At 49.7% G+C, this 21,966-nt stretch overlaps 1 protein-coding gene across 6 annotated transcripts in view; it reads right to left on the reverse strand.

Moving 5' to 3' along the window:
- sema5ba (sema domain, seven thrombospondin repeats (type 1 and type 1-like), transmembrane domain (TM) and short cytoplasmic domain, (semaphorin) 5Ba) overlaps window positions 1-21,966 on the reverse strand; it is an 87,619-nt gene that overhangs the window by 37,359 nt on the left and 28,294 nt on the right. For all 6 annotated transcript variants that reach the window (XM_057042463.1, XM_057042441.1, XM_057042430.1 and 3 more), the window contains 3 exons: window positions 15,612-15,845; window positions 7,157-7,256; window positions 6,710-6,755 (listed from right to left, as the gene is read on the reverse strand). In XM_057042463.1, the coding sequence (XP_056898443.1) occupies window positions 6,710-6,755; window positions 7,157-7,256; window positions 15,612-15,798 (333 nt within the window). In that variant the 5' untranslated portion in view covers window positions 15,799-15,845. The remainder of the gene's footprint in view (window positions 1-6,709; window positions 6,756-7,156; window positions 7,257-15,611; window positions 15,846-21,966) is intronic.

Genomic DNA, 21,966 nt, shown 5'->3' on the forward strand with positions numbered 1-21,966 from the left:
CTAGGAACTCGGAACTCGGAACTCGGAGCTCGGAGCTCGGAACTCGGAACTCGGAACTCGGAACTAGGAGCTCGGAGCTCGGAACTCGGAACTCGGAACTAGGAACTAGGAACTCGGAACTCGGAACTCGGAGCTTGGAGCTCGGAACTCGGAGCGGCAGGCAAATCAAGGGTAAGAGACTCCGATGGGGTCACCTTTGCCCCTCCCGTGCCCTTCCCCGTTATTTCCAGGCCTGGATTTCCTGATGCGTCCAGCCGGCCCTTAGGGAACATCAACTGTTTGTGAAGCCAAGGCGAAGCTGGTCCAGACGGAGGTCAGCGTGTCTTCAACGCCACCAAATTCCTGCCGTCCTGAAGGTCTTGGAAGGCTGCACAACAACAGCTACAACAACAGAAGTGTTTCCCTTCTGCTGCCCTGGGACGGTCCCGGCGGCTGGGGGAGTTCACGCAAAGCATTTCCTGTTTAAAAGAACAAACGCCGACACCTGACCGACGGGGTCGTGGGAGGGGGGGGGCAGATCAACACTGACGTCCAGCCAGTTGAGGGAAAAACCGCATGGAGGAGCCGAAAAACAGCAAACAGAGAAAGCAGCTGTTTGGTCGGCCCGACCCAAACACGCCGCTCCCATGGGGGAGGGGCACCTTCCGTGCACGCCATTTCAACTGCACGACCCTCTTGGACCTTCAGGCCGATGATTAGCTTGATTAGCGCTTAGCTTGAGCTGCTCCCTGCGCTTCCGATCCCGTCCCGGAACATTTGTCCTCCGCAAACATAATCAGATGAAGATCCTCAAGGTCAAGGCTGTTGACCTTGGGCCTGAGCGACGACGAGGAGCTGGTGCATGAAGGCGGCATCTCTTCCCGACTCCATTTCTAGTTTCAGTTAGAGGCGCCAAACCGGTAAGTGGTAATTATTATTTTATTTTTAAATGAAATAAAATCATTGAAACTGAAAGCACTTAAAAAGCGCTTAAATTTAACGTCCCGTTGTCAGTTTTATAACGGTAACAACAGCGAGACAGGACGAGAGAGACCAGCAGGACGACCGCCCGGGGCTGGGCACCATCAGCCAGCTGCAAGATTCAAAGCTCAAGGACGAATCCCAGAGCGCTAACACATGGGGGGGGGGGGGGGGGGGCTGAGGTCGACCTCAACAAACAAGAACTGTCTCCCACAAGGAAAACTAGAACACAGCTAAATAAAAGTCCTGCTGAGGACGAGATAAATGGACATAATCTCCCCTCACAGCCAGGACATGGACCATGCTGCATGTTTAAATAAAGGGAATATTCCAACACAATGACAACCTGCGCCTCCCCGCTAGCATACTGATGAAAGGTTAATCCTATCAGAGCATGACAGTGCTGTCACGTGGAACACGGCGCCGAGCACACACACCTGGACAGGTCTTTCGGGCCGTATCTCCATGGATATTACGGAGCCCAGCGAGGGCAGACACGGGCAGTCTCAGCAGACACGTCCACCATCGTGAAGGAACGCGACGTGGCGGCGAGCAAAGGTCTGCATATCGACGTGAACCTTTAGGCTGCGTAAATAGTGGGAGCCTTTTGGGCTGACGAGGGAGAGAGGAATGAGCTTCAGCGGGGGAGGAAAACCTCTGCAGAGATGCTGCAGAAGTCTGAGGAAATATAGTGTTGGGAGAGGAGATCAGGGTTCAGAGGAAGTGATAAAGGACACGAGGATGAGCGGAGCAAGAGAAGCTTCGGGCAAAGACAGAGGGGAGAAGATCTGGGCAGTCACATCATGTTTAAGTTCCACCTTCATGTCGATGGAGGGACGATCTGATGGGCGGATAATGAACTCCCTCCCGTCCCGCTTTCACATTTCGCTCATGAAGCAGCAGAGAAACTTTGTTAGCTCCTTTCATTTTGATTCTCTGGCGTTACAAGATCTGGATGAGGAGACTGTGATTAATATGAGCTCTGGTTCCCGACGATAAACCCCAATAAAGACGCCACGTCTCTCAGCCTCCGCTCTGAAACGGGGATCTTTGCTCGTATATGCAGTCGTATTGGGACCGAGGGAGGAAATTCCAGCTAAAAGTGGACTTCTGTGCCCACATGTCTGCTAAGGTTGATGCTTATTTCATGAATATTCAGGTGAAAATCAAACCTTGTGTGATGGAAGCAGGTTCTACTGAAGCGATCCTAAATGTGAGGAACAGGATTTTCCTGCTAATTTAATCAAGAGGGGTTTCTCCCCCATCCTGAGCAGAGAGAGACAAACAGATAACAGAAATTCTAATAGGTTTGGGTCTGACACCAAAGCTGCTACGGTTATTTTAGTGTTTATAGCTGTAATCTCCTCTTTTTACGTACTGATGAGTTCAGAAACACCGCAGTCGTCGCATATATGCGCCACATGTGAGGGCTCGGGTTCTGGTTCTGGTGGAGTTTCTCCCCAAAATGAAAAATAAAACACAGCCAACAATACAATTTTGTAGCTGCTCTAAAAAAAATAAAATAAAAAAATCGATAGTCCATCTAGTGTGGCGATCAACACACGGAGGAGAGGCTCCCATCAAAACAGGCCGTTCTTTGTGTTCTCTATTGTGTCGACGCCACAGGAGAAGACGAAAGAGGAAGAAGAAAGGAGGCCGCCACGCATTTATTCGTTTTTTCCACCCGGACATGAAAGGTTTGGAATTGCTCACGGCACATCTGGCTGATGTGGCTCCCAACACAAAGAGCCGACAGAGGCTAGCTATGCTAGCTATGCTAGCTATTACAGCTCCCTCTCCACCAAACACGCTGCCTTTCTGGATTTCTCTGCTGTTCTTAACATTCTCCCACTCCTCTGTTTTATCCTCACACACACACACACACAGACACACACACACAGACACACACACACACACACACACAGGCCTCCCACCACCTTCCTGTTGGGGTTCTGATTGCAGCAGAGATCAGGCTGAACCAGCACAACAGGGAGAGAGAGCTCAGTGGGTTCTGCTGGGATGGAACATGTGGGTGGGTGCAGTCAGAACAACCACCAGCAATAACACCACTACTACAAACATCCCACAGAAACAGAGAGAGACGCAGCGCGGTTTCAAATGAAAAGGCAGATCAAGGACATCCAGGAAGAGCCTCTCAGCACCCGGTTTTTAGTTTAACTTTCAGTCCTTCGATTTTAAAGTCGCGGGATGATTTCACCAAAAAAAGAAAAACAATTACCAACTGTGTCATCCTTCACACAACAATGAAGGAGGGCAAACGACTGCCAAACTCCTCTATTAAAGGACGCTGACTCATTTCTCTGCACCTCCGCAACAGCAACTTGTGGCACAAAGTGCAGCAGCCGAAGCTGCTCTCTCCCGGCAGCAGCGTCCGTGCACGGGCGTGCACGAGCGTGCACGAGCGCTCTGCTCTACAGCGAATCCTATTGGCAGAGAACCTTCATCCTCCTTGTCGTGTTCCTCACCAGAACCCCGGCAGCAGAGCGCTGGTGTTATTGTCTTGATTTGGAACACCGGGGAACACGTTCTGCACCGGTCCTTAGTAACACTTGAGAAAACATCTCGAGGGAACAAATCCGTTGAAGTGGAGCCGGCTGAGAGCTCCTCACCTTCCCCGCGCCCCCCTCCACGTCTTTTCTTTCTCGTTTGTCTCAGTTCTGTCGTCTGATTCCTCATATTCGCGGCTCTCTCGGTGCTTCCTTCAGTTCTGCTGCGCTCTTTTCTTCCTCTCATCTTTCCTCTTTCGTCCTGCCTGCCTCCTTTGTCCCCGCGTCTCCTTGTTTGCCTCTTTCTCCCTCCTTCTCCATTGACTGCCCACACATTCATCTTTTTATGCCTGCCTGCTCTCTAATAGCTGCAGCAGGTTCCCTCCCAGGTGCTGAGAGAGAACAGCCTGGCCCGAGACTTTAAAAAGCCCTGGAATCAGCAGCCTCGCTCTTACAAATGCTCTCCAGCAGCCACTGTTGTCATTACGATGTTGGCTGCAGCACTGCTCGTTAAAGTTATAGCTCGATTAGACCATTTTATGGTCCTTCTCCAAGTTTACCTGCTCATGAGGGAATTTATTTATGGTCAAAGTAATGACTGACTCCACTAGATGGCGATAACCCTTCCAGCTAAGTAGCCTTTGACCTTTCGTGGTGGACACAGAGCAAACATCCTTAAACGGGTTAGCCAACAACATCTGATGCATGAAACACAGACAGAGCCAAAATTCCCACTGTAGAACATAAAGCTACTTTTTGGAATCCCAGTTGTGTTACAGAGACCCAAGTGTGTTTGGAAAATACACCAATGAGCATGTTAGCATCGTGGGGCTCCAGCCACCAGGCTGAGCAGCTGAAGGGGCGGGTCCAGAAGGCTGCACTGTCATTAGCCTGTGAGCGGACCACCGCGTCGGCTTTGCCTTTCAATCCATCGGCACGACTTTCAGGCGTCGTGGGCCTCTTATTCCGGAATAATGCTTCGCATCCCGCAGGGCAGGAATGGTTTGTGCAGGTTGACTCGGCTCATGTGCTGCTTCACTTAACTCTGATGCTGCCGTCAACCTTGAGTCTTTGACTTTGTGGAGTGAATTAAGGGAACAGTTTTAATGGCCGACAGCACTTAAACCTCACCAGGGCCCGAAGCTTTTGGAAGAATATGCAGGTTCTGACATCGACTCCTGACCACACATGAGCGTTTCTTGATGAATGGTGGACACATTCCCCTCTTCTAATCAGGATTAGCCTTTTCTTCTTTGGTCTGGGTGCTTATGGGGGCGCAGCAGCACCGGTAGACGGTGTTCTACAGAGAATGTTTAAATGAGTGGGTGGTGAAGTGAGAGCTGATGCTGCCTCAGCCTCTATGAGAAAAGATCCTCCACCTCAGGAACACGGTGTGTTTTATCAACTCAGTTTCTGTAATTAGCCAGACATCCGGGTCCCTGGAGACGATGACTTAGTGAGACAGTGAAAATAGGCTGTTTAATCCAACAGAAAGTGTGAAAACATCATAGAGATGGAACCTGCAGCAAGCCCAGACCTTTGCAGGGTATTCTGAGAACCAGTGGGCCTGAAATGTGCAGGTTTTTCCCGCTGAGTCACGCCGTGATTCACCAGTTTCCTGTTAGCATCTTTCCCAGGCAAAAGCATGAAAAACCGTCTTTTCCTCTGGATGTTGCAGCAACTCGACCCTTATTCAGAGTGAAATGAGCCTTCGACGAGGGCGCAGGATGGAGATTTGAGCTTGTTTTCCGATCAATATCAAATCTACAGCTCACTACAAGCTTCGTGTCGGCATGTGTGTGACGGAGAGTCGCGCGTGTAGAGAGTTTAGCTGCGCGTGCTCCGAGCGTGCGCTGCACGCGTGCATGCCAACATGGCAGACGGCGTTTCACACAAAGAGCTGACAAGTACAACAACTAATGAAAAGCTTCTCCCCTCTGCAGCTTCACACGGAGGACATGCAGACAAAAGCTGACACACGGGTGGCAGGACGTGCACGTCGCCTCTGTTGTTAAAGAAGACTGCCACTTCCTGTCGTTTTGGGCTCAACCGATCCAGACTCACACGGAAGGTTTCGGATAAATGTAGGACATCATTGCAGTTCCTGAGGGCTAAAGCAGGCTCAGCATGACTTTAGTGGGACACTTGTCTGTTTCCTGATACGCAGCCTCACGTCTCTCCTGCATCTTAGCGCCGCCGGTGCGGCTTTGTTGGAAAATGACAAAAACATTAAGCAAAATGACATTTTCCTTAATTAAAATGGGTCCGGAAGCTGCACTCTCTTGACACCTGCAGCGAGGGTTATGCAAAGTCTGTTCTTCTGTGCTCAGTGGCAGTGACACTGCAGCTCAGACACAGTCCCACTGAAAGCTTGTCATTTGAAATGCCTGATGCAACAGACAGGCAACCGCGCGTCTCCGAGTTAACGCTCACTCTGCACCCACTTTCTGCAGGATATCTGCATTATGCATGGAGAAAAATACACTTGGAAGCAATCCTCATTATATAACAGTGGTAGTTGTATTCACAGCCACACGCAGGACTAATGGGAAAGAAATAACGTTGACTTCTGATGCAGCAAACACTCGTCCGCACAAGGTCTCCAACACGGGAGCGGAGGCTCCGATTCCATCAGGTTGGAATAAACGACTTCATTAGAGGATCCTGGGCAGCACTGACGGAGACGTCACGCTGCTGGCAACCACGTCCAAAATGCCAATAGAATCATGTCAGCAAAGGTGCGTCTCCTCCGCGCGTGCATGGCAACAGGAGGTAGCCCAGAACTCCGAGGCAACGCTGGAATCATGCGCCCTGGTGGGTGACAGCGCTCATCTCTTCCCTCGTCACGTTCATTTATTTGACCTGTAATCCAGCATCTCTTTTTCAGTAAAAAAGGGAAGGAGGGAATCTTCTAAGCCAACGGTTAAACCCTACATCAACCGTACAGTATTAAGCCGTAGCAGCATCCCACTGGTGAACATGTTACATTTCCCAAAGCATTCCAAACAAACAAACACGGCTCTTCATTTAAAGGATTACAGGAATAAATAATGAATAAATATGGAACAATCCATTATTGTTCTTTTGAAAACTCCAAAGCCTTCAGGCGTTGGAGGAAAGCGTCTGAGGGCGCCATGGCAACAATGTCCTTGAATGAGTTTTTAAACGCACATTTTGTGTCGGGAGATTCCAGAAATGCCTCAAGTGACCCGAGCCCACAGAGAAAGTGAAAGCATCCTCACCTGAATGAGCGACATGTTACTGAGGTTCAGTCGGAACAGGAAATTCCTGCATTTGAAAGAGGAGAAAGAAAAAGGAGGTGAGTGTTTGCGCGACGTGACATGCAAACGAAGTGTCGGGTAGGTGAGGGGCCATTTCTGCTGCTGTCAACTTACAGCAAAGCCGATTAGAAGCGACGCTGTAAGTGTCCCTCAGCTTTAAACCTTTGTTTTTATGGATGATTGTGTGTCCGTGTTCTTGTAACAGGGTCAAACCAGGCTACAGTCACACACACACACACACACACTCTCTCTCTCTCTCTCTCTCTCTCTCGCTCTCTACAGCGAAGTGATGCTAATTCACCACTCCAGGAAAAGCTGGATCAGCACAGCTCTTAGAAACATCATTATCATTAGAAGCACAGTGAGTCAGAGAGGCCTTTCTTCTCTGACTTGAAGGGACTCTCTTACCTGGCGCCCACAATAAGCTCATTCCTGGTCAGATCAAGGGTGAGCTGGGAGAAGTCTCTCACGCCCAAGTGAGAAAAGCTGGAGATCCACGGACTGAGCGCTGAAAGACAAAGCACAAGAGTTGGGAGTTATAAATGCTTCCATAGAGCCTTTAGACGGGGTGGGTCGGTCACCAAATGGGAAATATCTGCTTTCCTTTCCTCACTTTCTCAGATCTTTCTCATGTCACATGATTATATCCTACAAAGAAAAGAGCTCACAGCTGATTGGAATCGAAACACAACGATTAATACAGAAGTAAATCATCCGCAGAGGCTGAAGTCGCTCGACCTGTCAATACTCCTGCAAAACAGCGCAACCGTGTGTGAAAGTCTCCCTCCGGCCATTGATCAAACCAAAGACTTCCCCGGCTGGAGGTGAGCGACAGATCAATCCACAGATAAAACCGGTGATGGATTCGCTTGTGTCGACCATCACGGACAAAGTCACGCAGACAAACCAAAGTTAAACTGTTGTAAAAGTTTCAAAATAGCAGTGAAGTTGCGAATCCATCCACACCCAAAGGTTATGGGATGCAGGTCGGAACAGTTGGGTGCAGAGCAGAGAGAGCAAGGGGGGGGGGCGAAGATGCCCAGGCAGCATCAGCCAGTTTCACACGGAGCTTTGATGATGTCTGAAACTGGCTTCTACAAACCCAAATTTCAAAGCAGAGAGCACGGAGGGGCCGTTGAATGTCACAGGGAGAAGCACAGACCTCAGGAGAGGAGCGGTTTTATTTCAAGCCTTCAGCGAGCCAAAGTGTTCACCTTCACCTCTGAGTGGATCTCACCGCACGGGAGGTTTGAGGAACACAAAGGAGCTTATTCTGCTTCTCATTCTGAACGCAGCGCCGCAGCACCGGCTGCAGAAACACACCACCAGGCTCGCTGTGTTCACTTCAAGTCTGAAAACTTTGGTGAGTATTTCAGAGCCGGAGCAGCTAAAACACCTCCCTCGATCGATCCCGTCACACTTCCCATAATTCTGATCATTAAAGCGGCGCTCAGACGCCCTTAAATCTTCTTTTCCTTTAAACGTTAACAGCCTGGATGAGCTGGAGGCTCCAGACTGGGCCCATATGGCCCTTGTCAACATCACTGAGGATTCAAAGACTGGAGGCTGCAGCTACACAACAGCACGGAGCGCCTGACAAGAGCAGCGACGCAGCTTCAGATCATCAACACGCCCCACGAGAGCCAACCTGCTGCAGCCGCCGTCTCGGATGCTGATTAGAAACAGACGCTTTAATAACGCGACTTGCTCGTGTTCCAGCGACAGGCCGCACAGACACATGAGGACGGAAGGACTTCAGACTGTGTCGCAGACCAACAACCCGCACACCCCCGTCATCATTCGTCCACCCGAAGCCTTCAAAAACCTGCCCGGGCTTTAAAACCCAGGAAGAAACCTCAGCGGGGGTGATGCTTCTCTATAAATCTGCATAAACTATGAGCCTTGATGCGTTTTCCAATATCAGAAGAGATTATTAAAAACAACTGTTGCATTTATCCTCAGAGAAAATATACATGCAGTGTGTAATATATATATATGAAGGCGCCCCCATTACAGGAAGCAGGAAGTCATAACCGCCACATGCCCAAAGCAAGAAAATGAAGTGTAATTACAACAACAAAGAGCCAATTTCTCTGAGATGGTAACAGGAGAAACATGATGACTGTGGTGTTCGGCGGAGCGGGGACGTGACGCAACCTTTAAACGAATGAGAGGGGATTTCTGCACACGTGGGATTAAATCAGGGGTGACCTCAGCGCCCAGAATAAATCACCGCGTGATGTTCCTGCGTAATTCTTTTACACTCTCCATAAATGTTTAGATTACGCACACACATAAATTGTTTTCCCTTCTGGGAGTCAAGGTGATGGTTATCAGTGAGGCGGGGGATGGCTGTGGAAGGCATACGAGGCGGGAGCGGGGGGGTGAGCGGGACCATCTGTACTCCAGGGTCTGATGAATGGCATCTTTAGCCCCGTAATCTTAAATAAACACAGCTGAAGTTCTTTTAAACAGTCACACGTAAAGGCGCCCGCGTGCATGAGTGGCGTTCCTGTAACGGTGACTGGGTGGTACTGAGAGGGAATAAAGCAGATTTAAAGCCTGCTGAGAGCTTCTCAAACAAGAACGTTTGATACGCTGAAGATAAACCTGCCCAGAAAATATGGTTTCAATATCAAAGTTTTACAGCGAGGCCCAGTATTAGAAGGTACCAGCTCTGTCCCAGTCTGACCAGTCCACTCTGCTGCTGATGGCAGGGTTTTGCCCTGTGGGTTTCGGTGCTTGGTTCTCCAGCTTTCCTGAGGTTTATTGTTGACGCCACTCTGTCCTGCACCATCACTCACGGCTCCCCTCCATCATTGACTGGTGCTTCGATTGAAAGATCAGCCGCTCTCATCTATCAAACTCAACCACCAGACTGGTTTGTGCCCATTTCTAAATCCATGGCTGCCTGCTGCTGCCGGGTCCTCCCTCCACATATCCATCACTGCCCAAGCTGTCCTTCAGCTCCTTCGGCTCCTTCGGCTCCATCAGCCTCAGCCGTCTCTCAATCTCCGAGGCATCGTCTGCCAAAACACCGCCGCCGGTGTCTGGAACTGCTGGGATTTACTGTCTGTTTCTGCGGCTGGAACGATTACTCAGATTTCACCCATCCAAAAAAAAAAAAAAATCTCCCAGTGATCAGACTTTACATATTTAAGTCTGTCCAGGCCTCGGCCTGACGGCTTGTATTTCAGTTTATTTCTAATTGTTAAAAAAAAGTGGAAGAAAAAAGATCTGCAGCGATGGAACAGAGGTGAATCAGCATGCGGCCTAAACAAATAAACATCTGTAAACACCAGGGATTGATGCTGATTAGATAAGACACCATCCAGAATCTCAACAAGAACAAATGTTAATAGGTCTATAAAGCGACGGCTCAGCCAGACACTCTCGTTACTTCTCCCCCATTAAGACTTGATCTGCGCGCGGCGTTGAATAATCCCCGGAGGCTCGTCCTGACATTCATCTCCAAGTCAAACCTGGTAAACAGCAAGAGAGAAAAGACAAAGGCCCGCTCATAAAGAGCAAGTCCAGACTGATCTGAGGCCAGCAAATGAATCAAATCCACATGTCCTTTAACTGTGATTCGCCCTCGAAACCGAGAACCTTCCATATTTATTCAATCAAATTAGAGTTGTTACAACAGTGCAGCACAAATCACCTGAGAGCCGACGCGCAACGCGATAAATAGAGACGGAATACTTCCCCGGTCACATATCTCTTCAAAAGCTGCTCATAAAGCACAACATTCCTTTCCAAAAGCGTGCGAGAGTGCCTGTTTACGCTCTCGGGAAGCTTTTCTCTCCCGTGACAGAGTGAGAGGTCTTTCCCTGACATTTATCCTCCCGCTTACAAGTGGTTTTATGTTCTCTGCGCGCTCGGTCCTCTCATAACTGTCTGACCGACCGGCGTGGCACAGAGGGCCAATAAAGCAGGGATGAATATGAGCGATCCCCCCGACTCACCCCCCCCCCCCACCCGCCCCCATCATCCACTCACAGTTGACTCCCAGGCACCAAGCTGGACTTGATGAACGATTATTGCGTTCTCCTTTTTTCTTCGCCTCTTCACAATCAGCAGGCAGATGGATTAATGCGTTACCCCCCACCCCCCCCACCCCCCGCCGCCGGGGGACCGAGGAGACGGGTGAGGCTGGTGGCTGACACATCCGTCTCACACAGGCATAAATCAGAACCTTTCCACCTCCTTCCGCCGACCCGTTTTTAAACATTCGGCTCTTCCCACGTCTGAGTGCAGCGAAGTGGCAGCTGAAGTGATTTGAGTAGTTATTAGAGTGCGTCTGGACAAAGGAAACGCAAATGACGCCCTCCATATGTGTGAATTTGCTGTCTGGATGTGGATATTTGAGACGAATCCCAGTCTACCTTCATCTAATCCGTCCACATTTGAAATTAATCTGCAACCAAATCCATCGTTCATCCATCTAACCTGGAACGATGACGCCTTTAAACTCCTGACACAGAACCACCTCATCTTGAGACCAGATGTGCACGGGCAGCTTCGCCCTAAGAGGGTGAAGTGTGGCAGCGCAGATGTTCTACACATGTGGTATGCTAGAAGTAGCCAAACACGTCCAGCGTTTTGAAGTGGCTGCAGAGTTATCAGCCTGGTTCCAACAGGCCCAACAAATGGGCCCGTGTGTCACAGAACCAGGACAATGACCTGGCATCTCAATCAGCGGATCTCGCGCAGGCAACCCAGCAACCTCCCGAAGCTGCTCTCCAGACCCCCGAATCCTAATCAGTCAAGTATTGCTGGAATGTGACGGAGGCCACGGCCCCCCTCTCTGATTCTGAGGGGCCCCCGTCCATGACAGAATGGTTTCTGCGGCAACCGATGGACCACTCCAATAAAGGGAAGGTGGCGAAATAATCTGGGGTGTCTGAGCAATCATAAAGCTTGTTTTTGTCTCGTGTTTGGCTTCTCGGTCGGGCCGCAAAAGTCCCTCCAGCACTAGATCACTTTTAGCATGACAATTAGCCACCTACTTGATTTCCCCCTCCGGTGCTTCGATTGTCTAATGAGCTATGAATAGCACATATCTCACCAAAGTTAACTGTCCCTCTTCTATTGGGGGTGGGGGGGTGGCAGAAAGACGAAATGCAGCGCCTGGCTAACAGGAAGACTCGCTGAAAAGAAGCATGACGGAAACTGAAACAGTTATCTGCAGGCTAAAGTGGTGGGTGCTATTGTTAGCAGGAGAGGTCACGCTAACACTGGCTGCTGGCGGGAAAACGATTCTGGGAAAGAGGAAGCACCTCCAGGGTTAATTTGCTCATCTACCTGTGCGTTCTGCATACATTTAGCTCCCCCAGCGGTGCAGAATGTGGAAAAGATAATTGTGGTCAAACAGTCCAGGAAAATATACATTTAGATCGAATCAGAACACAGAATCAGAAATGCTACGTTTCCTGAAGCCTCACCTGTTTCCAGCTCTTTCACACTTCAACCTTATCTGACCAGGATCCCCTGAAATATGTTTTGTTTGGTCTCCTTGATATCACTCTTTAAGGTCCCCTGCACTCCAGTCTCCAGCACGTCTCGCCAGTTGTGTTTCTGGCTATCTACAATATCCTCTTATACCTGCAGACAAGTCACCGTGACTGACCTGCAGAGGGTGAAGAAGGCTGCTGTGCCTCAGTGGAGCACAACTCCACTTCCATTCCTCCATCCCTTCATCACTCAGCTGCATCTTTCCCCACTTCAAATCTTGCCACCTGCAGAGAGCGTTTGGAGGGTCCGGGATGGAGCCTCAACAGGAGAACCGAAGCTAGGTGGGAGGCTAACAGGCATAAATATCAGAGATATGGAGGAAATAAAGGGGAAATTCTGGTGGGTGGGACGTAATGACACAGGTAAATGTCAATGGCATTTACAATCCTTTAGAAGTACACGTTGAACGATTTGAGTTCAATTTTTACATGAAGTCGAACTTAAAAACATCAATTTCAAACCTTCTTGGGGTCTGTGGGCCAATGAAGAGTAAACAATTTTGTACTGTGTTTAATTTGCTTTTAAATTGCTTCCTGTTAGGGCTCCACATGAGAGTAGAAGAAGACCAAGTCTCAAACGCCTCTCTACTGCCCCTGTGGCCACCAGCAGACATTACAACTACTGTCCAGTTAAAGTCAATGGAAATGGCACCGCATTTAGCTAAAATTGGTCCAAAAAAAATGCCACCAATCATCCCATCATAATTAATATAATCACCCTGGTCTATCATCCTTTTTGTGATAGTGTTTTTTTTTTATAAATATATATATATTTAAAAGCTATTTCTGGTGTTGAAAAACATCTCCATGATGACACACGTGTCAAGGGACATGAGACAGAAAATCAAACAGAGCAATTTCCCTGCTGCCTGTCTCCTTTTCAGTTTAAGTGGCAGCAAAACCATTTAATGTTTTCTATTCTGTGAACCTCCTAGCCATCTCCGCGGCCGGCATCAGACATCCTGATGTACCGCCGACGAGGGGGCGGCCGACCCCCAGCAGCATTCGAACCTATTCTGCAGCCTGATTGATGGCTGCAAACACAGCGCAGCAGAATTAAGACACAAACTGTAATCATGGGGGAAAAAACAGAGACAGGTGGGAAATGGAAGCAGAAAGCAGATAGAAAGGCGTAAAGGTCGTTTCTTTTTCCTTTGAGCGAACGTTTATCCATTCCAGAGACATCACTCTCATTGAGCTCAGGAGGCCTTTAAATGGTGAAACGATGGCTAAAAGACAGCACCATTACCCTAAACAAGAAAAAAGATAGAAGCACAAAGTAGGCAATACATTTTTTTGACTAGAAGGCAATACGGGAGCTAATATAGCACGAGTGGCAAAAAGGAGAGCAAATGAGAGGATGGCTGGTGCACGGAGAAAAGAAGAGAGCGGAATACAAAAGGTGCTTCTACCCTCCATTATGGGAGTACAGCTGACGACCCGAGCCATCTAATCTGTCAGAAAGCTCCTCCCCGCCAGTAGAATCTGAGCCAAAGGTCCTATTATCAGCGTTTCCTCACACGCACTCCCGTATGGAACGTCATGATGGATTTGGAGGTGAAAAGTTTATCCGTTTCTCCCCCATGTTGTCCTTCTCCCCACACACAAAGCCAGTCAAACATGATGCACCACTGGCTCCAGGAATCCCAAAGCAGGCTCTCTATCTCACCTCAGAGCATTCCACTCTCCGCCTGCTTTAGCGCTCTTATCGTAGCCGCCGTCTTAGGCTACGAGTCAGTATCATCCATCTCAATCACGAGTGGGGGCTTGTCCAGCGTGTCAGTGGGACGGGACACACAAATACCAAATACAAGCGTGTTGTTTTTGAGAATACCTTTGGAGAACATCTGGTTTGTTCTGTCTTCGGTCACAGTTTCACATTTGAGATGGACTCAGAAGGTGCTGACGTCATCGTTGAAGGGCTAATCCGCACCATCGCTCAAAAACAACGTTACGCAACATGGGTAGAAACATGCTAGCCTGCTATGTTGGGCTGTGCAGTGATTTTAAACGGAGTTCAGATGGATTCACACTCTTTTGCACCCCTGAAAAGAACCCTCGGTTCTGCTGCCTGGTCTCCTTTAGCTGACTGAGGCGGCGCTTCAACAAGGTGCTATAAAACACTCATCAATCACAGAAGCTAATCTCAGGTTCTCGCTGACACTTTGACTGTGCAGGACCTTTCTATGTGGCTGCTTCCAAATAATGGTCTGCTCTGGCTGCTCTGACAGCCTGGCGCGCCTCAGCTCCCTGCCGCGAGAGCCGCTCTCAACGAGGCGGTGGAGCACTGTGGAGCTCGGACAAAGCCCGAGGGTGGGAGACGGACGGAATCTCGGCACACAGGTGACATTCAGCTCGGCATCCTGGGCAGCAATGGTTTCACAACTATGGAACTTCTGCTCCAACTAAGGTCCAGGGACAAAGAACTAGATGCTCACCAGGAGCAGCAAAATGTGGGGAAGAAGAAACAGACTCATTCTAATCTGAAGAAAAGCTCCAGAAAAGCTTCAGTCCTCCAATCCCTTGGCAGCAGGAACAAGCAGATTTCAAACCAAACAGCAGTAGTTTTCCTCCAATTGTGTCATATGGAGCAGTCTCTGCCAGAGGAAGACCTTAATTCTTGGCTCAGAGCACAGCTGAACGTGCAAGATTCAAAGCGCCTTTACATCAAACTCTAATTTAAACATCAGACGCACTGTTGGGCTTTAATACCCACAGGCTGCCCTCATTGGACGACTGCACACAGAAAAGGTAAGAAACATGATCACAATACAGATCATGTATCTCTTCTACTTTAAATGAACTCCAATCCTTCCTGGCTTCCACAACAGACTGTGATCCAGAACAAACCCCTTATCTCACAAACACCCTGGATTCTTTAATCTGTGTTTACGACGGAGCCGTCGCCGTTAAGCTGCATTCTTGTAAATCATCCTGTAAAAAGTTTGGTTGAACATCAGGTAGTCGGGGAACACCACCTCCGCCTGAGTTCTGACGCGGTTCTGCAGATGGGGGCGGGAACGACAGGCGGCGGCAGCAGCACCAGGATGAAAGTTAACATCTCTTCTAAGAGCTGAATCCAAAGTTTGACAAGAACCCATCCTGACTCCAGAATAAAGCCCCCACTGTCGTCTTCAATCACACTCTGTTTGACGAAAGAGCTGTTTTAGACATCGGCTTTGTGTTTGCTCCGCTGGGGAAACCTCATTACGTCTAACAGAAGCCACACACGCGACCAAAGAGCTGGAATTAACGAGAGCTGCTGGTAAAACTGTTGCTTTCGCATCTCTCTTCGTATATCGCGGCCAACGTATCCGCCAAGGTCAAACAAACCCAGCAAATCTGACCTTGGATGGACACCTTTGGGTGCTCTTTCCTCGTGCACTCGGGACGGGTCAGCGGGTCGAACGGCGAAACGTCGGGAGGCGCCAGGTTCTGTGCAAAGCCGCACGGGAGGAAGAGGAGGAAGAGCAGGAGGAGGGGGAGACGCCCGGCCATGGAGGTGAGGGTGGGGTCCTGCGAGGACGGCGTCATGGTGGTGACCTCTCCTCTAACTGCCAAGGTGGGCCTCTGGGACACAGCTGGGAAAGAGAGGAGACATCAGGTTTTCCACGCGTCTTCAAAGGAAAACTGCAATATTCCACCCCTCAAACTTCAATTTTAACTTTCACCACCTGGAGGCTTTTTTCCCTCTCAATCCAGTGAGAAAGAGGATTAACAAAAGTAAGGTGAAGGGAGGAAATTGCTTCAGTAAGTGCGTGAATGTGAATAAAAGCAGGACAGTGAGGTAAATAAGTGGAAGGAGGCTGGAGAGGGAGTGGTGAAGGTGTGAAGCAGGTGCTAAACGCTGCAGACATTTCAGAGCTGAGCAATCTCCAAGCAAAAGCTGACCCCTGACTTCAAGATAATTACTTAACATGTGCAATTAAACCCAGACTCTTCATTCACTGGCTGATTAAAAGAGGAAAATTCCACGTATCGACGCGTGAGGCGGAGTCTTCCTGGTGAAAACATCCGTTTGAATCCTGCTGGCTCACGTTGTCCTCACGTTCTCCACATTCCCCCACATCACCGATCCTGCCTCTGCCCTCCGGGTGCTGCCACCGCTCGGGCAGATCCAGCCGACAGGCAGCGGCACGCACGCATAATTGTTGCTCCATAAAACACACCGGCAGCCGCTCTGCCAGAGTAAATGTAATCTCCTCCCGTCATAACACACCAGTCGACGGAGCTCGGCTGAAACCGGCAGTTCATCATCTCCCGCCTCGCCCTCTTAACAATGTCAGCTTAGTGAGGTGTAATACCGTTTAAGTAGATTAAAGAAACCGAGAGCGTCAACTTTCTGCAGCACTTTGCCCGCATTACATCACCCTGCGCTGTTTTCCCTCACTAATGTTTCCATCAATAAGGAATTATTAGCTTGGTTGAGTTGCCAATCAGCCATACTGGCCTGCAATCAATTATTCATCGCTCTACAGCTGGTAACCAACAAGGGGAACGTGCACGGCGCCCGTGTTTGTCGTTACCAGCCTCATAGGCCCCACGTGCCGCCAGCATGAGTGAGCTGATGCCTGACAGACGCATCGCTGTGACCCCGGACGCCATAAATGCTAATGGCCCCCGGAGCAAAGTGCACATCTAAGCTCCGCTCCTGAGACGCCGTCATTTTTTAAAAAAAAGAAGGAATGTTTGATGTCTGACTGTATTTGCTTTTAAATCTCATTAGCAGCGAAGGCGTGTTGTGTTTGTGACACACACCGGCCCGCCGAGGAGCCGCGTTTGGCTTTCAAAGAGCCCTTTGATGTCTGTCGAACGGCCGCCGAGGCTGAAGTGTCCCATCAAAAACAGGCTCTCCAAAATGGACGACCAACGTGAGCCGTTCCCGACACGTGCGTGTCCCCGTGCGCACGCGTAGGCAAACCCAGCCCTAACAGGCCACTACGAACCAGCGGGACAGGCTCCGTTCAATTTCCCATCCTGCAGTGATCTGGATTACCAGCACACACACACACACACACACACACACACGCGCACACGCACACACTTGCATGCTTTACTCACTCACTGGGTCACTTCTCACCTCAACATGCGACACTTAGCGATGAGTTTGTTCAACAGGAGGGAGATTTAAAATGTGACTGCGGCGAAAGAGGCAGTTTTATTTGCAGAAATGACGGCACAACTGCTCCAAATCGAGGTTCTGGAGGCAGCGGAAGGAAAAAAATCACTATTAAACCAACGGAAATCCAGAGTGAAACATTTCAGCTCCAGGATGAAACGAGCACGGAGCCGCCGCCGCTCGTGCCCCTCTTGACCCGCACGTTCAGAAGCCGGTGTTTTATGTTAAAATATGCTGCCTGATCATTGGCTGGGATGCCTCGACACAGCGGGCCCTGTTCTGAAAAACAAGCCGAAGCAGAACAAGAACCGCTTCGCTTCGGGGGTTTTCAACGCTTGTTATGACTGAAGAGCTTTTTGGATTATTTTTTAAGGCTGAACTGAACCAAAAAGGCAAAACTCTCCAGCTAAAAACAATCTTTCTATGTTCTAGCTAGACTGTTGCCAGTATTAGATTTGAACCTGAGTACTGGCTCTCAGAGGCCCCTTGCCAATCTCAACGTGTCTCTATGGCAACAGAGTGGTTAGCTGCTAGAGAAGCAGCAGGAACCAGGACGAGTGTATTTTGGGACAGACCTCAACACTCTGCGGTAAACCTGGATGATGGAGAGAGAGGTGACATTTGGACCCGCGAATTAGGCAAATGTGAACAATATGGGACGGAATTAGCTTCAGTGGTACGTGAAGCTTCGGTCTGCCAGTCCCGATTCAGTCGTCGGGAGGTTGAGGAATCGGCGGAGGGGTGGCCGGGCGCTCCAGCGTGGAAATGACCGCCGTTTCATTGAAAGATGAACCCTCGCCGTCCGTTCCCCTCTTCGGTCCAGTCAGGGCTACATTGACCATGTCTAAATCTGCTGAATGGCTCAACCCCACCAATCTCTTTAATGCCCACGCTGCAGTGGGGGGGGGGGCATGTTGGCAACATGCATGAGAGAAGGACGCAGGCTCGATCTTCTGTCGGCCTTTTCTCAGGAAGAAAGGGGCAACGGCGGGTTGGGTTCGTTCATGCTCCAGAGGGCCTGTCTGGATCTCCGGGGAGCGCCGGTGTCCCTCAGAAGGCGCCGTTGCTTTTCGGGGACGGCGGTGAGTGACAGGGCTGATGAGGTGGCGAGGCGGGCAGCTGCAGTCTGGAACACGTCTCGTATCGAATGAGACGTGCCCGAGGGTCCGAGCGCGAGCCACACAGAGAGCAGCCGGAGTTAGACGGACGGGTCTTCATTCGGTGGGATTGTGGGACGGATTAACAGGCTCCACCTGACTGTCAGCGTTTCTTTTACTGCATTATTTTCCTTCTTTGCGGGGATTATTTCCCAGGCAGGTATCTGCCCACAGATCCAATCTGTTCCTCTGCTAATCTGTCTGACCTTCAGAAACAACACCTCAAAAACACATTCCATGATACTGCGGCCAGTAGCCGGGAGCTATTTAGCAACGGTTGCTAACTCCAGATACGGGGCTGTTTGCTCATCTGGCGGTTGGAATGTTTCTAATTTGGTTTTACTGTGTTGAGAAGAACTTTGTCCGTGTTAAACTGAGCGTAGCAGCAACAAGAAAGGCCTCAGGTGGACGAGGGTTCGTATATTCAGGAAAATCCTTATACAAAAATAACGGGAACGTGTAAATCATCCGCACGACGTTGCAGGGCCGCAGCCATCAGGGTTAGAAGTTCTGCACATAAATGACTCATTTATATCCTCAAGTGAATTATCTGTGTGTACTAATTTGCAATTTGTTCCATTAAATTAATAACCGGTGCCCTTGACTTAGTAAAATATGTACTCAGATTGCATAATTAACTTTATTAAATTAAGCTGATAGCATGAAGTTACCGAGGCAGTTGTGAGGGGGGGGGGTCATTCATCAGTGAGAGGAGCCACGGTCTAAGGGCACGGTCGGATGGAGCCGTCAGAAAGGGAAATTAGCGAGAATGGCAACAACAAACCTCCATATTCAATCGTGGGTTGTTATTCAAGGCTCCTGAAGATGCCGCATTTTAGCTATTTAGCGATATTTAATGTAGCGTATGTAGCGATTAGCATGCTGAATGGTGAGCGGCTGTAAAAATGTCTGTCAGGTTGTGAGCATCTTCCACCGGGGAGCAGCTAAACCTGCATGTCCACTAAACAGCAGTCATGAAGACGGACTTTTCCAGGGTTGTTTCCTTAAAAAGCTGCCTCGTTAGCGTTCGTTCGCTGTTCCATCGTGTAAATGGTGATGATGTAAGCAGGGATGTGATGGAAGGGGGGGAGAGGAGGTGCCTGTTAATGGCTGGAAAAATACAAATCAGCCGGAAGTATCGAGAGCCTGAGAGCTGAAGGTGAAGATGCTTCACCTCATTATTTCAAACACACAGACACACACACACACACGCACGCGCACACACACAGAGTAATAACATATTCTGGCCTTCAGAAAGCCTATTATGATTTCACCTGATGCTGTCAACCGCCATCTTCCCCCTGATTCACACACAGAAACCTTAATGTGATATTGTCGACTGCGTTTCTCCCCTCGTCTACCTGATCCCCTTTCATTGTGTGAACCTGCAGCCCCCGGGCCCGCATTGATCTAAAGCGCTCCAAACAACTCGGGCAATAAGAGACATGTTCAATTTTCGCCAGCAGTTTCACATTAGCGAGCAGACTCGGCTTCTTACTGTAAAGAATGCGGCGCTGCCAACTTTATTACTGCAGAAAATAGAGTTTGTCTGAGCGCGTCGGGCTGTTCGGCACAAACCTGTCGGCTACCACCGCACTGACACTGGTATTTCACCCTTGTTTGTTAAAAAAAAGGTGACAAAAACCTCCTGAAAATGGATATGGAGACCCAAAGGCTGACACCAGCAGGGCAGCCGATACAGGACGTGGAGCCACCGCAGACACATGATTGACAGGTGGGGCTGACAGTAAAACCCGACTCTGACGTTGTTCTAATACCTCTGGGAAAATATCTCGTGCACATTTGCATATCACAGACAGCTGGTTTACCCCCCCCCCCCCCCCCCCCCCATCCTGTTCTCGAAACTTTCAACTGCAACCGTTTCATTAGAATCGAAATCACGAGCAATGGAAACAAATGCTATCTATGCTAGCTGCAGTGCGTTTGTGGCTGCGCTCTCAAAGTCGCCTCCTTCTCGCCTGTTGTTAGCAGAGCGCTGCGTCAGAGTCTCGGGGTCAGGGGGTCGGCGTCCACACGATTGAGGGACAAAAGCCATGAGACGAAGGGTGTCCAACACATTTTAGCCTTCACGGTGACACTAAAGGGGCTCCCGTCGCTCGAGAAGGGGGCAGTTAATTGGAGAGTCAAAGGTCAAAGAGAAAAGGCGAGTCTAAGAAGGAGTTCTGGGGTCTAATCTCTACAGATTTATTCTTTAATTAAAAGGGACTAATTCAATCTGATTAGAACTGTTAGCCTTTAAACCAAACGGTATAAGACTGACGAGGAGCAGCGAGGAGCCTCATCCAGGAGAGGCCACCGGGGGCTGTGGTCACCTTCCACCCTGCAGACCTGATTCTTGACAAAGACTAAAAAAAGCCACATAAATGAGCAACAATTCCAGAAGAGTTCCAGCATTGTTCCCACGTGTAGCTGAGCAGTGAGTCTGCTGTTAGCAAGGCACCAATACAGGAGAAACTAGCATTAGCGGACATGAATGTTAGCGGTAAATGCAGCTGGTGGTCCTGAGTTGCACCCCCGACCCTGACGTGCTCACGTCGTCCTGAGTGTGTGATGACTGAAGTCGCCCCTGTGAGGACTTGCAGACACAACAGCCCAGCAAGGGGGGGGGGGGGGGGGGGGGGCAGCAGTGATAAGAACGGATAAGACTATCTCCAAACTTTAAACAGCCAGAAAGCTCAAGCGTCACAAACATGCGAGGCATCCTGCAGCTCGCCCATCGAGGCGATACCGAGGGCTGAGCGCCGCTCTCCCGGGGGGGTCAACCGTCCCCCCGGGTCAACATTCCCACTGTCGCTCTGCTAACAGAGCAGCGGCACCTTTTAGCCGTCATCTCAAGGACGCCGCGACACTTTCCTCCCTAATTAACTGCAGCAGACACCAAACTAAACACGCACCGCAGCCCAGCCGGAGCTGCTCCGGTCCTGGAAGACCCCCCGAGCCCCAGCAGGACCCACAAACACACAACCGGCTCTGCCGGAGGCCGTCGAGGGGGCCGACATTAACCGATGCGCAATTAGGAAAACGTGTAGTTTATAGTGACAATAATTAAACACGAAAAAGGGTCAAAGAGTCCTGAACGTAGCAGGTCACATACGTGACCTCTGCACAAGGTCAGTGTTGTTGTGAAGTACGAGGAGCCATAAATACACTTTAAACGAAGAACAAACTCGTTTATATGCAGCTTATAAATCAGATCAGTCATCCCCAGCCAGTCAGCCGCGTTACCACAATTTGATTTATTTACTTATTTTTGTTAGCCGAAAAGCTCTAATTCAGCCCCCAAAAGTCTAATTCTGCCTTCATGAAGTGGGTGAATCTTCAAATCCCATCACTTTGCCCTCGTGATGTCGTTTTCACTCCTGCTGATGTTGCAGTGGAGTCGAGGTTGGGGTGTGAGGCCAGAAA

The sequence above is a fragment of the Takifugu flavidus genome, chromosome 1 (assembly GCF_003711565.1).
Source record: "Takifugu flavidus isolate HTHZ2018 chromosome 1, ASM371156v2, whole genome shotgun sequence".
NCBI lineage: Eukaryota > Metazoa > Chordata > Actinopteri > Tetraodontiformes > Tetraodontidae > Takifugu > Takifugu flavidus.